General features: G+C 42.6%; 1 protein-coding gene across 1 annotated transcript in view; it reads right to left on the bottom strand.

The window, feature by feature from the left end:
• The window catches only part of LOC126278200 (uncharacterized), a 483,044-nt gene that overhangs the window by 56,789 nt on the left and 404,837 nt on the right, over positions 1–21,418 (bottom strand). Inside the window, exons 9-11 of the mRNA XM_049978165.1 lie at positions 7,836–8,015; positions 1,458–1,521; positions 1,152–1,409 (exon numbers count right to left, since the gene is read on the bottom strand). Coding sequence (XP_049834122.1) covers positions 1,152–1,409; positions 1,458–1,521; positions 7,836–8,015 — 502 coding nt within the window. The remainder of the gene's footprint in view (positions 1–1,151; positions 1,410–1,457; positions 1,522–7,835; positions 8,016–21,418) is intronic.

Raw genomic sequence — 21,418 nt, 5'->3', positions numbered from 1 at the left:
AAATGTAACGTTCATTGTTCAGAGTGCCGTCAATGCGAACAAGAGGTGACCGAGACGTGTAACCAATGGCACCCCATACCATCACGCCCGGTGATATGCCAGTATGGCAATGACGAATACACGCTTCCAATGTGCGTTCACCGCGATGTCACCAACCACGGATGCGACCATCATGATGCTGTAAACAGAACCTGGATTCGTCCGAAAAAAATGACGTTTTGCCATTTGTGCACGCAAATTCGTCGCTGAGTACACCATCGCAGGCGCTTCTGTCTGTGATGCAGCGTGAAGGGTAATCACAGCCGCGGTCTTCGAGCTGATAGTCCATGCTGCTGCAAACATTGTCGAACTGTTCGTGCAGATGGTTGTTGTTTTGCAAACGTCCCCTGACCCAGGGCACGAGACGTGGCTGCACGTTCCGTTATAGCTATGCGGATAAGTTGCATGTCATCTCGACTGCTAATGATACGAGGCCGTTGGGATCCAGCACGGCGTTCGGTATTACCCTCTTGAGCCCACCGATTCCATATTCTGCTAACAGTCATTGGATCTCGACCAACGCGAGCAGCAACCTCGCGATACGTTAAACCGAAATCGCCATAGGCTATAATCTGACCTTTATCAAAGTCGTAAACGTGATGGTACGCATTTCTCATCCTTACACGAGGCATCACAACAACGTTTCACCAGGCAACGCCGGTCAACTGCTGTTTGTGTATGAGAAATCGGTTGAAAACTTTCCTGATGTCAGCACGTTGTAGGTGTCGCCACCGGCGCCAACCGTTTGTGAATGCTCTGAAAAGCTAATCTTTTGCATATCACAGCACCTTCTTCCTGTCGGTTACATTTCGCGTCTGTAGCACGTCATCTTCGTGGTGTAGCAGTTTTAATGGCCAGTAGTGTGGTACTTGCAGCACGCGTCTCATTTGGCTTGTAATGTTTGTAAACACGCCCGGCTGCAGGCCACAGACTGGCCCGGCAAGTAACCGACCAGGCACTCTGCGGAAGCGGTGGGTAGGGAAGGCAAACCGGCCCGACGATTCGCTCCCAGCTGCAGAGTCGCGCGAGACAGCCGGGTGATAGTGGTGCCCGCGTACTGGACGGGTGACGCTTTGCGGAGGTTCAGGAGAGGGTGAAGGTTGGCGGCTCACCTTCTCCGGCGAGCGCAGACGAATTTCTCCGCTAGGGCCGGAGAGGCGGCGGTTCTCGGCGCAGGGCTCGGCGGCGACGGCGCGCCACGTGGCGTGGAAGCCGATGTGCGAGAAGTCCTCGGTGGCGTTCATGGCGGTGACGCGGAAGCGCAGCTCGACGGCGGCGGCGGCCGACAGGAAGGAGAAGGGCGCGCCGGCCGGACACAGCAGGCGGCGGCGCAGCGGCGGCGCGTCGGGCCACGGCACGTCCAGCAGCCAGAGAGACGCCGCCGCCGAGCAGCGGCGGCCGCCCGTGCGCACCGCCGTCACGTTCACCTGCACGCGCTCGCCCGCCGCCACCGGCGCCGCCGCCGACAGCCGGTACGTGCAGCTGCAACACGCCGGCGTGCCGTGCGCTCTCGTCACAGCCCCAAAACCTCGTGTCTCTCGAGCCGCAGTAAATGAAAGCTATCGATCCACGACCTCACGACCACATAAACTAATACAATTTTATATACTAAGATGGTGCTCGCTAGAATGAAATCACAATGAAATGAGCACCCTTAGCTGCTTACAGGCGTTGACATACATCAACGGGGACAGATGAAAATGTGTGCTCCGACCGGGACTCGAACCCGGGATCTCCTGCTTACGTGGCAGACGCTCTATGCCTCTGAGCCACCGAGGACACAGAGGACAGCGCGACTGCAGGGATTTATCTCTGGCACGCCTCCCGCGAAACCCACATTCTCAACGTATTGTCCCGCACTACATTCGTAGTGCCCCCGCCCACTTGACCATCTTCTTCTTCTGTGCGAAAGCACAAACAGTGCCCGAACTCTTACGGGAATCGGCAACGCGCCGCGAGTAATTAGTATAATTGGCGGGGGCAGTACGAATGTAGTGCGGGACAATACGTTCAGAATGTGGGTTTCGCGGGAAGAGTGCCACAGATAAATCCCTGCAGTCGCGCTATCCAATGTCTCCTCGGTGTCTGAGGTGGATGCCGGCATGTAACTCAACTCGTTCGGTCAGAGGGTTAACTGCCCTCTGTAATAATAAAAAAAAAAATTGAGTTAATGGATCAACGCCGAACTGAAACGGGTGTCTTGCGAGTCCACCCCGAGCAGATACAACGATAAAAAATGAACAAAATGAGATTTAAAAAAAAGATGGATAGAGCGTCTGCCATGTAAGCAGGAGATCCTGGGTTCGAGTCCCGGTCGGGGCACACATTTTCATCTGACCCCATTTACGTATGTCAACACCTGTAAGCAGCTAAGGGTGTTCATTTCATTGTGATTTCATAATACAATTTTTACCAGCTTAAAGTACAGCCAAGTCGTGGATATAATGAATAGCACAAGCGGTGGTTCAGTCTTGTATCCAGGGAAAACAGGACCGAGACAGGCTGTGGGAAACGAAAGAGTTTGCTGATAGAGTCTGGTGTATTTTGGCATAGTTTCGGTCAGTGCAAATTATTACTCTGTAAGGAGGGCCGGCCGTACCGCGATCCAACTTGGTCACGTGACTAGGTACAGTCATGCTCCAGGTGCAGTGCTGATCGTTATAACGTGACACTGCCAACCTTCTACACTAAGGTCACAAAAGTCGTGGGACAGCGATATGCACACATACACATGGCGGTAGTATCGCATACACAAGGTATAAAAGGGCAGTGCATCGGCGGAGCTGTCTTTTTGCACTCAGGCAATTCATGTGATAAAGTTTCCTACGCACGACAGGAATTAACAGACTTTCAACTCAAAATTGCATGTATTGTATCGTAACCGGAGGCCTAGAAACGACGGAAAGGCTCCGTTCCCGCCGCAGCCACAGTGGTCCACAATCCCACGACGACTACCGCAGTCCACTTCATCCCTCCGCCACCGCATACCGAACGCAGAGTTATTGTGCGGGTCGGCCACCCGGTGGACCCCCCAGGGAACGTCTCACACCAGACGAGTGTAACCCCTATGTTTGCGTCGTAGAGTAATGGTGGTGTACGCGTACGTGGAGAACTTGTTTGCGGAGCAATAGCCGACGTAGTGTAGCTGAGGTGGAATAAGGGGAACCAGCCAGTTTTCGCCGAGGCAGATAGAAAACCGCCTAAAAACCATCCACAGACTAGCCAGTTCACCGGACCTCGACACAAATCCGCCGACCGGATTCTTGCCAGGGACCAGGCGCTCGTTCCCGCCCGGAAACCCGTGCGCTAGACCGCAAGGCCAACCGGGCGGGCTTCAATTAGGAATGGTGGCTGAAGCTAGACGCTTAGGGCATTCCCTTTAGGATATTGTTGGGGTATTCAGTCTTCTGAGATCCACACTGTCAAGAGTGTGCCGAGAATTAAAAAAATCAGACATTATATGAGCACAGGGCAAACGCAGCGGTCGACGGTCTCCACTTTAACGACCTAGAGCAGCGGCAGACAAACAACACCGAGTGAAATAAACGCAGATGAGTAACGTTCGGATACAATATTACCAGTGTCCTGATTGATACATCCAAATCGTGTAAATTTCTGGGTGTAACATTACAAAGTCACATCAAATGGAACGAACCATAGAGAAGTGTGGTAGGGAATGAAAATGGTTTGTTGGAAAAGTTTTATGAAAGTGTGGCTTACTTGTAAAGGGGACCGCATATAGGAGCTAGTGAGTACTGTTCTTGAGTACTGTTGGAGTGTTTGGGATTGGTACTACGTAGTACTGATGGAAGATACTGAAGCAGTTCAGAGACGCGCTGCTAGATTTGTTACCGGTAGTCTCGAACAACAGTTATGTGTTATGGAGAAACTTCGACGAATTCAAATGGGAATATCTAGAGGGAAGGCGACCTTTTTGTCGAGAAACACTATTGAGAAAATTTACAGAACCGACATTTGAAACTGGCAGCCGAACGATTCTACTGCCGCCAACATACATTTCGAGTAAGGACCACGAAGATAAGATACGAGAAATTAGGGCACATACGGAGGCATATAGACAGTCGTTTCTCCCTCGCTCTGTTTGCGAGTACAACAGCAAGGGAGATGACTAATAGTGCTACAGGGTACCAGCCACCACGCACCGCACGGTGTCTTGCGGGGTACCTATATACATGTAGACGTATCCGTTATGGCAGTGCGGCGAAATTCGGTATTAATGGGCTGTGGCAGCAGACGACTGACGCGGGTGCCTTTGCTAAAAGCACAACGTCGCCTGCAGCACCTCTCCAGCGACCGTCACCATTTGGGTTGGATCCTAGACGGCTGGAAAACCGTGGCCTGTTCAGTTCGCAAAAGCTGATGGCAGGGTTCGAGTGTCCTGCAGTCCCCACGAAGCCACGAATACAAATTGTCAGCAGAGCACTGTGGTAGCTGGTTGTGGCTCTGTGATGATGCGGGCTGTGTTTACATGGAATGGACGGATTACTCAGATCTACCTGAGCCGTTCCCAAACATGTCATCGTGCCACAGCTGTTATCAACAACATTCTGGCAATTCGAGCATATGATTTGGCCACTTATATCGCCCGATGACTTGCTGAGTCTATGTCAAGTCGAGTTGCTGCGCTACACCGGACAAAAGGAGGTCCGACATGTTACTGAAAGGTATTCCTTGATTTTTTTTCAGCTCATTATATTGACGATAGGAAGGAGAAAGCAGTGACAGTGCAGACGGAAAGTGTGACTCTAAGTAAAAGTCAAACGTTATGTGAAATGATTATGTAAAAAAAGTATTAGAGAAATATTTAACGCTCATTTTATGATCCTTAAAATCACGTACACTTATTGTGTCATCTCACTCAAATGTTTCTCTAGTCTATTTTAACTTTTAATTTTACACAAATCATTTCACAAAACATGTAAGGCATTTATCTCAAATTTGTTTCAATTTCAAGTTTTGTTCAGAAATCATGAAATATAATATATTTAAATATCTATTATTGTTAAGAGTATATAGATCATAAGAAAGCAAAAGGGTTTCAGTGCCGCGTGGGGTAACCGAGCGATCAGGGGACCTTGCCACAGTTCGCGCGACTCTCCCTGTCGGAGGTTCGAATCCTTCCTCGGGCATTGTTGTGTGTGTTGTCCTCAGAGTAAGTTAATTTAAATTAGGTTAACTAGTGTGTAAGCCTAGGGACTGATGCCCTCAGTAGTTTGGTTCCATAGGAACTTATCACAAATTTCCAGAAAGAATTTCAGTTTTTGCTGTAATTTGATATTTACTTTATTTTTTCGACATGAAAGAAAGACCTCCACAATTTCTACACTAAGGCAACGTTTTATGCCTAAGAGAGTTGTGTCTTGAAAAGATTAACTTCATTCACAAACCTAGCAGCAGCAGTTTGTGAAATATTTTAGTTTTCCCTCAAATCACAAAGTTTTTCTTCATTACCCTTATTACTTCACGAGACCTCCTGCTGCCCAGTTTGACACCCCATTTGTCTGTTTCCGATTATGCGTTTGATTACGAAGATTCGGACAAAATCCGATGTTTAATTTTGCCTCAAATCAGAAACTTCCTTTTTTTTTTGATTGTACTGATTATCCTCGAGCTAGTAAGTATTTTTCTAGAAAACTATGCTTCAAGTTTCTCGATTTGACACCCCTAGTAGTCCGTCTCCCACTCTACGCGAGAATATGAATATTCGTACAAAAATCCAGCGAGTAATTTCTATGGAGTTTTATTTCCGCTCCCCTCAAACATTAGACCAGAAATATTGTAAGCTTACAATATGAGGCCAACGTCCTTGTCGCAGTGGTAACACCGGCTCCCGTCAGGTCACCGAAGTTAAGCGCTGTTTTAGATTACATTGGATTTACTTTCATTCCAATTGATCCGTAGTGCGGAAGTCCTCTAGGATGTGGAACATTTCAGAAAAACAACAATACATGACAAATATTTACAACTAAAACAAATAAGCTAAAGTACCATTCCACAGGTCCCAAGTGGAATGATCATCATTTTCAATTAACACTGTATGAAAGTCATTTTACAAATACTAATACACTGAATTTAAAATTAAAATTAAAAAGTTATAAGGTAATAAACATGTAATACAACTACTATAATACTTATTTACAATGAACACATTACTGCACTGAAATGGTGCAGAAGTTATACACACACACACACACACACATATATATATATATATATATCAGTTGGTTTTACTGAGAAATTCATCAAGGAAATAAAAGGAGTTGGCCACCAATAAATTCTTTAGGCTTCTCTTAAACTGAATTTCATTGGTTGTTAAGCTTTTTATGGCTGCTGATAAGTTATTGAAAATGTGTGTTCCTGAATAATGCACACCTTTTTGTACAAGACTAAGTGACTTTAAATTCTTGTGAAGATTATTTTTATTTCTAGTATTGATTCCATGAATTGAGCTGTTCGTTTGAAAAAGTGATATATTTTTAACGACAAATTTCATTAAGGAATAAATATGTTGGGAAACAGTAGTTAGTATCCCTAGCTCCCTAAACAGGCTTTTGTAGGATGTTCTTGAGCTCACACCACATATAACTCTTACTGCACGTTTTTGTGCCTGGAAAACTTTAGCTTGGCTTGATGAATTACCCCGAAAAATAATCCCATGTGACATTATGGAATGAAAGTAAGCATAGTATGCCAGCTTTTTCATTTGTATATTCCCTATGTCTGACAAAATTCGCATTGCAAACAGAGATTTGTTAAGACGCTTCAGCAGTTCTGTGGTGTGCTCCTCCCAGTTGAATTTAGCCGGCCGATGTGGCCGTGCGGTTCTAGGCGCTTCAGTTTGGAACCGCGTGTCCGCTACGGTCGCAGGTTCGAATCCTGCCTCGGGCATGGATGTGTGTGATGTCCTTAGGTTAGTTAGGTTTAAGTAGTTCTAAGTTCTAGGGGACTGATGACTTCAGATGTTAAGTCCCATGGTGCTCAGAGCCATTTGAAGTTGAATTTATTATCTAGCTGTAATCCCAAGAATTTAACACTGTCCACTTCTTCTATCTTCTTGTCATCGTATGTTAGACATATACTCTTGGGACACCTCTTACAAGTTCTGAACTGCATGTAGTGTGTTTTTTCAAAGTTTAGTGACAAGGAATTGGCTAGGAATCAGTGATTAAGGGCTACAAATATTTTATTAGCTGATCTTTCTAAGCCTACACTTGATTTGATATTTATTTGCAATGTTTGTATCATCAGCAAACAAAACGAACTTGGCATTTGGTAATGTTACTGATAAAAGGTCATTGATATGCACAAGAAAAAGTAAGGGCCCAAAAATGGGCTGTCGGGCTGGGTTAACACTTAGGAATGGATTTAGGTGTATGAAAGGTAGACTTGTGATTTCAACGGTGCGCATTTAAGAGCTAGAAATCCTTGCTGCTACTACTCAGTAATAAATACCAAACGTGTTATGAAATTTGAAGTATTATAATTCCTTATTTTCCCAGTCAATAACAAATAGTATGCTCATAATAACGGGTGTAATCGTGGTACTATTGGTTAGGGAACACAATCGTTGATAGAAGGCGAATTCGGCCGAGCGAGTACAAATTAAACAGTCCGATTGCCTGATCAGGTTAAGTAAACAAACAAACTAAATTGTGAAAGCCATTTACTAGTAGGCAGCTTCCACGGTACACAGTTGAAACAGTGATCAGTGCAGCGTTTACTCCTGCAGGAATAAAAGTACTTCATCCCGAGGAGGAGAAAGAACTGTCGCTCACCTGATGTTGTGCGCGCCGCCGCGACCGTACAAGAAGACGTTGGGCGGCGTGGAGAGCTCCTGCAGGCCATCTTGCGGCGAGGCGGAGAACTGCCGCGCGCAAGGCCGTCGTGGTCCCGCCAGCGGTTCACCGGCCTCGCGGACGTCCACGAACTCGTACTGAGCCACGAACTCCACCGGCCTGCGTCACACAGGCTTCCACAGTCACCCCACATTCATCCAGCCACATAACGACAGACTAGATCTCATGTCACAACAAATACGATTGTTCACAAACAAATTTTGCCAAAGTAGTCAGTGGGCGTGTATTTACAAATACGTATAGGGAACCTGATATCTATTTTGGTTTTGCAACTGATGTAAGGTTTGCATTTGCAAAATAATTACAAATAATTATTTTGAAATTTAGTAGTTATTGTTAACAGACCATAAGCTACAAATATACCGGTATTGGGCTTAGAATAAAAATAAAAAAGTAGGTTGGTGATATAGACGAGTTGTGTTGGTTAGGATTTGGGTTTTGGATTTATAAAAGATGAGAAGCTTAATATCTGTGGAGTCATCTACTGTAACTATCAAACCGTCGTGCTAACCTTTTCGAAAATGGATCAGTTTGTTGATACTCTTATTATTTCAAAAATTAATAATCAGGTTATTGTGTATTCTCGCACTGCACTTATATATATCATTCATGATGCTCATTATGTAGTATAACCAACATACAATAAGTTTATATTAGCGTCGATGCATTCCTATAGGTAATCTGTTAAGTGAAGCCCGTTATGTTACCATGTTTGAAGGGAAGTTAGGTGAGGTGGCATTTTCTTGATATTTTTTGTTTCTACAGAGAAGAAAGAAACGGAGAAGAAATGAGAGAGAGGGAGAAGGAGAGAGGTGTGTGTTTGTGTGTGTGTGTGTGTGTGTGTGTGTGTGTGTAAGATAGAGAGGGGGGGGGGGCAGAAGAGAGAGACACGAGAATGACAATAGAGAAATAAGACAAAAAGAGAGGGAGAGAAAAGAGAAAAAGAGACAGAGACAGATGGTCTGAAAGATCAAATGATGAGAATGGAGCATACAGACCCGTAAAATAAAGGCACAATGTGTGTGTATGTGTGTGCATTTAATGAGGTTTGTTGTGTCGTTACGGGGACTAGAAAGGAATATGTGTACGTAGGGAAGAGTTGAAAGACGCTTCTACCGTTATTTTCTTTCGTTTGCCAGTCCCTCCTGCTCACCGCGACTATTGCCCTTGACTTTGATACATTTTTAAAGTTCACTCTACATAATGGGAAAAATGTTTGACTCTCGGAGAACCGTGCTAAGATATACTTACTTCTTGATCTCAAATTATTTATCTGAATGTAGTATTTCGTATTTCACTGCGTACGTACCACAACATCGAACCATGTGCAGATGACAGGAACGTATAGTGCGGAAAATATGGCACCTGGCCATAATACTCGGAACGTTTGCGGGACGCAAAAAATGTATCTGCCATGTTCTTAGAACGGGGGGAGATAATGTTAAGAAACACCTGATCCAATAATGATGTCAGAGTTCGACATACCATTGAATGATTAGTGTACGAACGAAGTCGATAGGAATCGATGAGATATCTTCGAAAGTTATATTAAAAACCGTGTTTCGATCCGATATCTAAAACAATGAGATAGTAAAGAAAATTTTTCTTATGATTATGATACTATTTAAGAAATAACTAGTGTGTACACACAGCAGCTATTGGGCTATGAACGTGAGATATCACGATTGTAACCGTCTGGCCATAATGATTTTAAGCAGAAAAACAGAGATTTAAAATTATGGCATACCGAAAGGAAATCAGAAACTAAATGGAAGTGGATAAATAATTATAAAGTTACATTTTATAGCTGACAGTAGGAATAAATAGTTATTTAGCTGAAAATAATTTTTAAAGTAGCATCTTTTTACATCGGACTATAAAGTATAAAATAATTTATCTTAGCCTCATGCGGATTCCTGATCTCACTGAGATAGTTCTGAAAAATTGTCACTGTGAATTGTTAAAAATATGAAAATACTTGTCATATTTCTAACGAAAAACGTTAGAAACATGAAACAGACAACTGTTAGAGAGCAATTCTTCATGTCTCAATTTTATATTACGTACGCCCCATGTTTTTCGCTATAAATTTTATGAGAATTTTCGTAGCTATTAAAAATCAAAATCACAAAATTTTCCGAACTATCTGTAAAAACGCTGTATGAGACAAAGAGAAATTGTTTTAAACTTTTAAATTCGTTATAAAACTAAAGCATTTTTAAGTTAATAATATTTTTTTGTATAAGTACTGAATTTCTGTTTTTAGTCTTGTGTGTGTAAAATGTTTCCCTTGATGTTAAACGTCTTGATGAGAGTACAATAGACACGTCGGGTAAATTTCAGGTTTATTTCAGTTTCCTTTCACCTGAGTCAAACAATATACTGATTCTTCCTACAGCGCGAGGAAAGTCTGTAAAGGTAATAAATGGAAAGATTAGAACTCACACGCAAGATTATCAGCATTTGTTCTTCCCACGAACCATTCAAGACTGAAACAGGAAAATAGGGAAATGTCAGTAGTACTATCCGTCAAATAGCAGCCAAGAAAGCGAGTCAACATTGAATTGTCATTCAGTCCTGGGCTATGTAGAAATAATCAAGTCTCTAGTTCATCGGGGAGTTTGTCAGAAACCAATTGCACCGAATCGTACCAAACAGACAAAGAAAAGGACAAGATCGCGAGTTAATAAAAATATAGTCAAATGAGTCACATATACACCTAATTTATTTTAAATGCTTCAGGCGGCCGAGTAATGGTTTTATGTCGCGCTTTCTAAGCCCCACCCTCAGCTTCATGGGTTGTAATGAGGTCTTATAGTAGTTTTTTCCAGATTGGAAATGATTCGAGTACCTCCCAGTTTGATCAGAATGGCTTCATGCACTACAGAGGTGCAGCTATGAATCGAATGAGTTGTCGCAGACACCTTTTGCGGTAGGTGATGTACGACATTGCGTCTGTAGGGGTTGTGACGCAACCTGCTAAACATAGCCGTCGTGCAGGAACTCCAATTCGACAGGCGATGATCAGCGTTACGCCTCTTTCTCAACCAGTCTTAACCCCCAGGCCTTTCCTTGTTCCAGGCATGTCGTTCCCAGTCCCACATTATTGCACTGTCATAGAGTTCTGAACTATGTTTAAAATTTCAAGTCCCTAGCTCACTGGAAAGTTAATGTAAAATTAACAGCAAAATTTGTACCTAAGAGACAGAGAGACAAGAAAGCGATTCAATGAAAACTTGTTAAAAAATAGATTTATATATTCTTTGTATTAGAGGAAGTAGACAGCGCACTGAAGGAGGTCAGATTAGATTAGGTTAGACACAAAACAATATTTTAGAAATTTTGAGAAGAATTGAAATGGTAAAGAAGCAGACGAGCAGTCTACATATCTAAACAGAACACAGTTCACACATTAAAGTGTCTGTCAGATGTAGACAGGTCCATATTAAGAAGGATGCAAACCAAGTTTTCAGATTATCGGACTGTCATAGGGAACAGGTACCATTGGTAATGCACACGACATAACGCTTTTGGGTGAAACGAAAGATTAGAGGTATCAAGTGGAATGTACGCAACACTAACTACACAGTTTATACTGATGGATAGAGCAGAGACGAACTGATGTAGAGAAATAGAACTTTAATCATTCTTTCGTTGAACAAATGAACAGGGGAAACAAACAGAACTCTGGTGAAGGGCAAACAGAAGGATCCACTCTCTCTGTTCGCAAATTTCGCCCAGTTCACATGTACTGGAATTCCGCATAGGTATATTCACTCGTGGGAGTTGTCATTAATAAAATGGACTTATTGACACACAGTGAACACTGGGCAGAAGAACAGTCTGCACTTGGACACAATTGTTTTAAGCACATCACAGGAAGATGAGTCTATTCTGTAAGTTCCATTTCGAAAATGATTTCAGCAGCGATGTGAGAGACGAATTCCAAATTTTTAAAATTTAAGTTGAATAGCTTCATTATGGTAGACTCCTTTTATTCCCCCTCAGTAATTTAGAAACTTCAGCCGCATTGTGTTAGTTATCTGTACATACCCTTACAGAATCTTTTCATTTTGTTTTAACTTTTTCTCAGTATTATATTAATTGTGTAGTGACTTTTTTGCATGGCCAAGGAAATTTGGCTCAGACGGTTTCAGAGAAATTAATCGAGAAGTTAGATATTTTTAAAAAAAAGTTCACGTATTCGTCTGTCTAGGGAAGGAGCTCCACAATATAGCCAGCGGAGGGAGAAGTCAGAAGGAGACTAGAACACGCCAATATATCTTTCCTCACAAAAATAACTCTGCTGCTATTAAACAGTGTCAAGGGATTGCTGATGATGTTTTTGGAAGTGTACTTACGAAAGATAACTTGTAGGAAGTGTATGAACTCCGGAGAAGATTACAATATTGAATTAAGGTTGGTGCCACAGGAGAATTTGAAATATTAAATACAAAATATAAAAAATTAACATGTATATCAAAAAACAGATGCAGAAATAGCTATGAGGAAAACCAATACCAAACGAAGGGGCATGTTCAAATGGCTCTGAGTACTATGGGACCCAACACCTATGGTCATCAGTCCCCTAGAACTTAGAACTACTTAATCCTAACTAACCTAAGGACATCACACGACACCCAGTCATCATGAGGCAGAGAAAATCCCTGACCCCGCCGGGAATCGAACCCGGGATCCCGGGCGCGGGAAGTGAGAACGTTACCGCACGACCACGAGCTGCGGACTATTGATACAAGCTGCAGTAGATATGCAAATATGGCAAGGCCAGTGAACAATAGAAGGAGGTTGACGGCAGAATCAAAATTTTTAAAGACTGATAAATTACGAATTAAGAAGAACAAGATGTCACTGGAGCCGGAGAAGGACCAGGAAGAAAATTCCAGTAGCAGAGCTGTAACACTGGATGTAAGAAAAATGGAAAAATGAGGCAGCATGAACACCAGGAAACTCTTGTGGTAATGAATTAACTAAACTGAGAGTAAGAGTTGCGAGTGGATAACATTTATTGCGCATTCAATTGCTTCGATTGTATAGTATATTGAAAGTACTAATTGTAATCTAAAACAATGCATCCCAAACACAGTCCAGTAGACATTCTTGTAGGAATAAGCTATATGAGAAAACTGAAACAAGTACAATTTGTGCTTTTTGGAGCCAATGGAAGCAATGCACAACGACGGGAAACTAAATAACTGAAGACCAAAACACAATATTAATTGAATAATAAATAAGTATCCTTTGTGTGAATTTAGCTTTCTTGTTTCACTGTCTTTAGGATTATTTATACTGCAATATTGAGATCAAAATCGTAAATGGACGTAAAATCCTTGTTTTGAAATATGCTGAAATAAAAATTTAAGTAAACAAAGATATTATGTCAATTATAATGTATATGGCAAATATATTTGTAGTGTTTGCTACCATATGTCGATGTGGTAAGTGTGGGGTGGGAGGGAATTTATGTCTAATGGTGAACACTCGATTATTCTATCATTTACAAACAAAAGTCTTTTACAGAAAATAAAGTTATTATTATATACGCAGGAGTCGAAGCTGCTTACTTCTTCCAAAGTAATATCATCTTCGTGGGCATCCGACAATATAAACAAAGAAGCTCGTTGACGCTGTTTCCAGTTCTGTGACTTTTCCTTTCCCCTCCTCCCTCCTCAGTGGCAAACCCAAATAAACAACACAAAATAGCCTGATGTTTTGTGAGAAGTTTGATGCGTATATTACATGCTTAAGTGTCTCATATGACGAGACATATTGCTACAAATACGCATGGTAATTTATGTCCCTGGCAGGTACGAAATATTGTGATGTAATAGAAGTACATTTCTGCCGACCAGTATAACTCGATTAGTTAAAGTATTGTAGTTTTTCAGAAATGTGAGGCATTTCATGCCTCATGGGCAGTATCGTCCAATCGTCAATGATATATATGTCTAGCGTAAATAATCAGTACCTCAGGAAGCAACCACTAGTATGTAACGCCTTCTACGGAAGAAGTTCCGAATTAGGCGTCTGTCTGTTGTGGCTATCAGCGGCTTATAAGTGTTAAGACGTAAAATGGGTCACATGTCAGGAATATGTGATGTGCCGCAATAATTAAGACACCGGGCTCTTACTTGGAAAGAGCGGGATTCGAATCTCTGAAGAATTAAAGGATTAATTTGGGATCTTTTAGTTTACAGAAAATACTTTCGCCTGATGATACATTGGTGCCTTAGCAGAAAACCCAAATACGCGATCTGACATCGTTGGATGTTTGTAATTAAATGGTTTGCACGAGTGTAACCTTAAGACTTACTCCATCCTTTCTCGCCATTGTCATTGCACGTGAAATAGGAAAATTTTTGTTGTAGAGAAGCAGATTAGATACGTCTGCAACTGACAAAACGTTTTTTGTTCAATACCCTCGGGGGAAAATGACTCATTCAGCTACTTGATATTGTCATTTTCTTATCCCTCGAAACTGTGTTGTAGGCTATTGCAAAACTATTACTGTGTGGTGAGGGACGGTTTCAAGTGACCTTGTATTTCGTTGTCGATTCTTCAAATTGTCAGCACGAGGTGTCGTACTGTCCGTATGCAATATACTGAATAGTTGCCGTATGATTTATTTATTAGCTGTGTCGTGTGTAAATGCTCTCTTCAAGTCCTTGGTTGCCAATCTTGTGGTCAAGTGTTAAATGGAGAAATAAAAACGTATAAGGGCACTGTTCATGTTGTTCTTAAACGATTACAAAATGTAACATCATTCAGAGTAATTACCTACTAGTGCAAAGAGATCTTCTCATTACTTTGTCGTGTCGTGGAACGATCTGACAGTTTTTACAAATGCCGTACCCAAGTTATCTGAGAGTTCGACAGGACGTGAGAAAAAATGAATTGTGCCTTGTCGTTTGCTTTGGTGGAGAATACTATTCTAGTTCAACTGTCCAGTCTCGTATTATTGGCAGACGTGGAGCTTTGGCGTGGCACTTCTTGTCGCCTTATTGTTCATGGTCTATCAGCCCTCCAGCTATCCATGCAGAAATGCCAGTCCTTTGAAAAAGAATAGAGCTGGTGCAGAATGAGTGACTCAGACACAACCAAAGAGTCAAGAACGATGGCGGGCGAGTTTATATTTTCCGTGAACGTACGTCACACATTCTCCGACAACTAATGAACATCCAGTAGCGTTCCGAGGACTGAAAATTTCGAAGCCAGTGTGAGCATTAGATTTGTTCGTAGTGAATTATATGGCGATTTTTTATTCAATTTGTTGCGAGGGTTCTCGTCGATGATGGTGGCGGTAAGTGACAGATTCTATACAAGCCAGCGAGAGTCATAATATGCAGAACACACCCTTTCTTCTAGCACAAAGTACGTGTACGCACATCACGCAGGTGTCGCTTGGAACGGGGTACAATGGCATTCCTGACTTGGGCAAACCGCCATCGTTCGTGAATCTGACTAGAGAGCGCCCTGTCCCCTCTCACCTCCCTATCCCCCACCCCTTATCCGAAGTCATATCGCACGTTGATCTGACAACATTCGTACCGCGATTATCGATTAATATCCCGCTGGTGAAATGAATTTTTATCAGTGAGGGCTGGCCAGCAGGTGAACCAAAGATTCTGGCATATACATCCAGGTCACTGAACTGCGGATAGAAGATAATGTCCGGATCCTGAGCATATTCAGTGCGTTAAGGAAAGTAAAGTGTAAGCGGAAATAATGGTATGATCATGAGAAGCTTTGAAATCTGAGGTTTCATAATGATGATCAAAAACTGAATACTTAAGAAACGAAATGGAGAGGTATTAATTAAACTGGCGAAACCTGTGGACAGTACCTACGAGAAAAGGAGATATGGTGATGGTACATACTCCGAGACTCTCCGGGGCAGCCACACTGGGAAAGATGTGATACTGGATCAAGAAAACTGTAATGGTAGGCGCCCTCCTTCGTTATTCTTTCCGAGATTGTGCTCCGTCTCTGATGACGTCATCGACGATGGGAGGTCGAAAATCTTATCTTCTTTCTTTTTTCTTTTACAGCTATAAAACGTGCTTGAGCAACGAAGTGTTGATCACGTGGAACAGGGAATGCGGAAGCTGGTGGCTGAACAGGGTCTACTTACTTTGAGTAGCACTGAAAGGCTTACCCCTGACAGTACTGTATCACATTCCCTGCTTGTAAAAGTCCCAATGACGAGTCGTCTGATTAAAACAAGGGAGAACACCTATCGATCAGGAAATAAATCAGTGGTCGGTCTCTCCTTCTGTTCCCTGCTTAGTTGTGGAAACGATTTCTTTTTCCTCCAAGATGAAAACCAACTAGGACATTACAGCCATCCTGACAAGAACCCACCTTCCCGACGGATGTTTTCCGTCTTGTTGCGACACTTCAGGAAACGGGAAGTTGCAACCCACGACAACGCAATCGTCTTAGCACTCGCACAGACGAAGCTGCCGCAGTTACTGTTCTCGATTCCGTTGTTATGAATCCACATGTAAGCTCGCGACGGCTTTAATACGAGATTGGCATTCCTAAAACCAGTGTACATCGTTTTCCAGTGTACATCGTATTCTTACACGTCACCGGTCCATTCTTATCACGTACACCTACATCAATAATTGCACGGGAATGATTTCCAGAGTCGTGTACAGTTCTGTCAGTGGGCACAGCAGCAAATCCTCGCCAACCCGAACTTTTTCTCCAATGTTCTATTTACCGATGAATGTTCTTCTCAAACAAAGGACAGGTAAGTACGAGTAACATACATTATTGATGCAGCGACAGCCCACGATGACTTTGGCAGATAGAACATCAGCGATAATGGAGAGTTAACGTATGGTGTGGGATGTTTGGTACTACAATTATTGGCCCTTATTTCATTAATGGTAGTCTGAACGACACAGCGTATGCCACGAATTCTTCGTCCACTTCTGGATGAAGTGCCGCTAAGAACCAGAATGCTTATGTTGTATCAACACCATGGATGTCCAGCTCATAATGCCTTGCGTGCACGTCGTGTTCTGAACCAAAGGTATCCTGCCAGATGGATTGGTGGAGGGGGAGCAGTTACTTGGCCTGCTAGGTCTCCTGATTTAAATCCTCTGGATTTTATTCTTTGGGGATGTATTAAAGACGTCTATCGCGATGTTCCAACAACTCCAGAGGACATGCAGGAACGTATAGTGCTTGCTTGTAATTCTCTTCAACAGGCAACACTGGAAGCGGTTAATAATTGTTTCATTCAACGAGTGCACTAGTGTATCGGTGTCCAGGGTCACGTTTGATTGTTCTACTCCTGGGCAATGCTACAGGAGAGTCAAAGTCAATTTTGTGTTATTTTTTTTCTTGGTTTTCATTTGTTTTCTGACAACTCCAGCAAGTGGACGAGTTTGTGATGCCCGGCTCAAAGTCAGTGTTGCGTCACGTAATTAATAACGTTATGTTTCAGTGAATGGTATACTGTGATACATTTTCGGATAGATCTTTAGGAAAGGAAATGAATTACCGAATAAAAAATACAGGGTGCCATTTAAAAAAAAAGTTATACCGCTGTTCATATGTTTGATTGTGAAGTAGAAAATCTCGTCCGCCTCGGTAACATCACAACTACAATAATTAACTTCGTTAGGTTAAAGGCAACCGAAGCCTATTTTTGTAGACATGGAATGCTGCGTGTGACCAACAAAACAAATGTTTAGGAAAATTAATATTATTTCTACAGTCATCAGCTAGTAGCGAAAATTTTGAGTATAATCATTTGGAGAAACAGTGCAATTCCTTTTATCAAGTGCTGTTTCGAGATAATGGATGAAGGAGACACGAAAACAGTTCCTTATAACTGCGTCTTTAGGTACCACTTGAAAATGCTCTGTGAGCCTCGTACGATCGACACTTCTGTTTCGAACAAAGCAATGAAGTAGAAGAGAAGACGCAATTAGCTACAAAGTGCACAAGGAGGGATTTAGGTTAATGCATGCAGCCTCGTAAGGTCGACGTACCAGCTAATTCGTGAGGTCCACACGGTCTTGTTCGTACGTAGACATTTCACCCTTCACCTGGTGAGACACATTTTTCTTGATATTCTCCATTATACTATGTGATAAAATTTATTTGTGAATAGACGATTAAATATGTATTATATTTACAAAAGAAATACTTTATCACGTAAGGAGTCACAGACATATTTCTCCTTTGAAAATAATGGAGAGGACCATGAAAAAGGTTATTATATACCGGTGCGAGCGAAACTAGACATCTTTAATGTCATGCAACTAACTCTAAAGGTAAACTTTTCTTGTAGGTAAATGATTTGCTTGAATTTAGTGTGGACGGAAATGGACAATATGGTGATGTGAGTAATCTGGGGAGCGACAGAACGTAACGACGAGACCGCTGGAAAGGAGTGTCACTGAAACGGCAAAGATGATGGCGTGTTCACGTAGTGCCGTCAATAGTGACTGCCAAGAACTGGGCGAAGGGCAGTGAAACAGGTAGTAGGCCATAATACTTTGCGTATCAATTTCTAAGGAAATAACGTATTTGATGAACTTCAGAAAGTAATCGCGGCCTGATTCATTTGTATTTTCTTCTATAGTTCACTGGCATATCAAGCTTCAGGAAAATAAGAATGACGTTAGTTAATATACAGTAATGACGGAAAATTACTAGTAGCCGCGCTCAGGCGAAGTTGATGTTCCACGTTGCCTATCTAAGTGGGTCGATGCCTTTATTTAACATTCTCACGAAATGGCTACAAGGGATACTTGTTTTGTAAGTAAAACCGCCTTTTTCTGCTGCGGAGGATGGTCACGCAAACAAACTTGTTATTTTATACAAGGGGTTTATTCTTTCACACCCCTGAGTCCGCACAAATCTGTAGTCTGATTTAAAAAAACAACAGAAGAAATACACTGAACATTATGACCTCTGGCCTACTATGGTATAAACCCGTCCACGCAATAGCAGCGACACTTGAAGGAGAACGACTGCTAGTCAGACACACGCGCGGTGTATGTAGTGTCGGTGAGCGTGGTGTCCGTGTGTAGAATGCGGAAGGCGCGCGGCCTATCTGAGTTTGATCGAGGGCAGTTCGAGATGGCGCAGAAGCTCGGTACGAGCATTTCGGAAACTGCAAAACTGGTCGTGTGTTCGAGGAGTGCTGTGGCCTTTACCATGTGGTGAAACCAAGATGAAACCACGTTCAGACGTCGTGGGGTTGGGCGGCTACTGTTCATTACAGATCGGACGTCGTAGGCTGGAAAGACTAGTAATAAAGGACAGACGGCGAATTTTGGGGGAATTAACATCAGCCTTAATGCTGGGCAGAGTATAAGTGTGTCTGAGCACACAGGGCACCGAACACTCCTAAGGAGGGCTTCCGCAGCCGACGATCCATCCATGTGCCAAAGTTAACACAACGACATCGGCAACAACGACTGAATTGGGCTCGTGACCGTCGGCACTGGATGTTGGTGAGTGGCAGGGCTTTGCAGGGTCTGATGAATCCCGATACCTTCTTCATCATGTCAATAGGTAGGCGCGGATCTTTCGTCTTCCAGGAGAACCGTTCCTTGACATCTATACTACGAGACGGAGACAAGGTGGTTGCTGCTACTCCATTACGCTCCATTGACGTAGGCATCCACGGGTCCAGTGGAGCTCGTGCAATACAAAATGACGACAAAGGAGTATCGTACAAAGGTTGCAAATCACGTACAGCCCTTCCCGACGGCAGTGGCATTTTTCAAGAAGATAATGCGCCATGTCACAAGGCCAGGAGTGTGATGGAGTGGTCCAAAGAACACAGTGGCATGTTCCAGTTTAGTTGCTGCCCCCACCTCCAGCTCACCAGATCTGAGCCCGACCGATCACATTAGGGATGTGATTTTACGTGGCGTCAGACCTCATCGTCCCGCTTCCCGGAATTTGCGGGAATTAGGTGACTTGTGTGTGCAGATGTGGTGCCAGCTGCCTCCAGCGACCTACCAAGGCCTCATTTCTTCCATGCCACGACGCGTAGCCGCTTTTATCCTTGCCAAAGGTGGACATACTGGCTATTAGGTAGATGGTCATAATGTTTGTATATGTTACTTTCCAGCAGCACTACTCCTTCAACAGCTACATTCGATGTACGACGACAGTACGATAACCAGGATTACCAGAGAAGGCTTAGTGCTACCGTTGTAAAAGTGAAAATATATTAATTTGAGTGGACTTCGAGCCGTGTATGCGAGCCATTGAAGGTTGCCGTAACAGTTTGTCTTTTATACTACATTCAAGCTATTAACAAATGGACACGGTAACCGTAATCCAATTTAATCTACACAGTTTAATAACACACAGAGGATTGTGTGCTGACAGATGCCTGTACCGTCACTATCGATGAACTCGGATCGCTTGAGCCACAGTTGTGACAACACTTTTGAAGACTTGCTGTAGTTTTTGTGACAGGGCGTCAGATCGATGAAAACATTCAACAGAGTAGAAAATTTATATCTAGTTTCAGGTGTAGTGGTTGCACAATATGTTAAACAAATGAGATGAAGTATCAAATGGTTTGATTGCAAATACTGTTATATTGAACCGCTCTTTACGATCATCTCTCTTTCCGAGACAAAATGTACGTCTCCCACTCAAGAACTGAGAGACAGCGAAAAAAAAGTGAATTAATTTATTATTTAGCTTATGGCGCATTAGAATTTTTCGCTACTACTCCTACACTGTGGTACGATGGATACTGAAATGTAAGCAGTTATGTATGTTTTGTAGAAAATGATTGTTAATTAAAATAAGAAGTGTGTAAAGTGTCTGCGCTTTTAGGTGCGACAAATGTAAATCGACAACTATCTAGGAAATGTTAGATGGTTCACTCTTCTTGCTCCAGTGGTTGCTTCATTTTAAGGATACATCAATTCTTTTTAAATTTTTCGTACCTGATTGAAATGTGCAACTTCCTGGGTGCCCGCGTTTTAATTTACGCAGCGTCGGAAGAGAGAGGCGTTCTGTAAGTAACTGGACTGCTAATGTCGCAAGATTAGTGGAACTATGTATTACCAAAGGCTGGTCTCACCAAGCCATGGTAAAACAAAAGGATCGCGAGTCTTACGCTGCGAAGACTCTTCGAACAAATTCAGCGCATTATGTGCGTATTTTAGCCACCCGATGCTGTCATCCGACAAAGGAAACATTTTTGGGTCATATTATTTCTTCTGAAGGCATTTCAACTACGTACATTTTGGTCCACGAAAATGTTATCATATTCTTTGGACGACTTGTTATTTTAACAACATGGAAAAGAGAATAAGGAAAGTCTTTGTAAACTTTATCAAAAAGCTAAACCATCTACCGTCTCACATCGTGTTCCATTATTTCCTATCATTCCTACTATATTAAAAGAATTTGCCCCTTGTCAAAACAATGAATGGATTTTCGTATGTTCTAGTCGCTGTTGAGCTTACTTCAAAATTTGTTTCTTT

This window comes from Schistocerca gregaria, chromosome 1, assembly GCF_023897955.1.
Source record: "Schistocerca gregaria isolate iqSchGreg1 chromosome 1, iqSchGreg1.2, whole genome shotgun sequence".
In the NCBI taxonomy this organism is placed as follows: domain Eukaryota; kingdom Metazoa; phylum Arthropoda; class Insecta; order Orthoptera; family Acrididae; genus Schistocerca; species Schistocerca gregaria.
The sequence above is the reverse complement of the archived record's forward strand: the minus strand, read 5'-3'. Positions and strand labels throughout refer to the sequence as shown.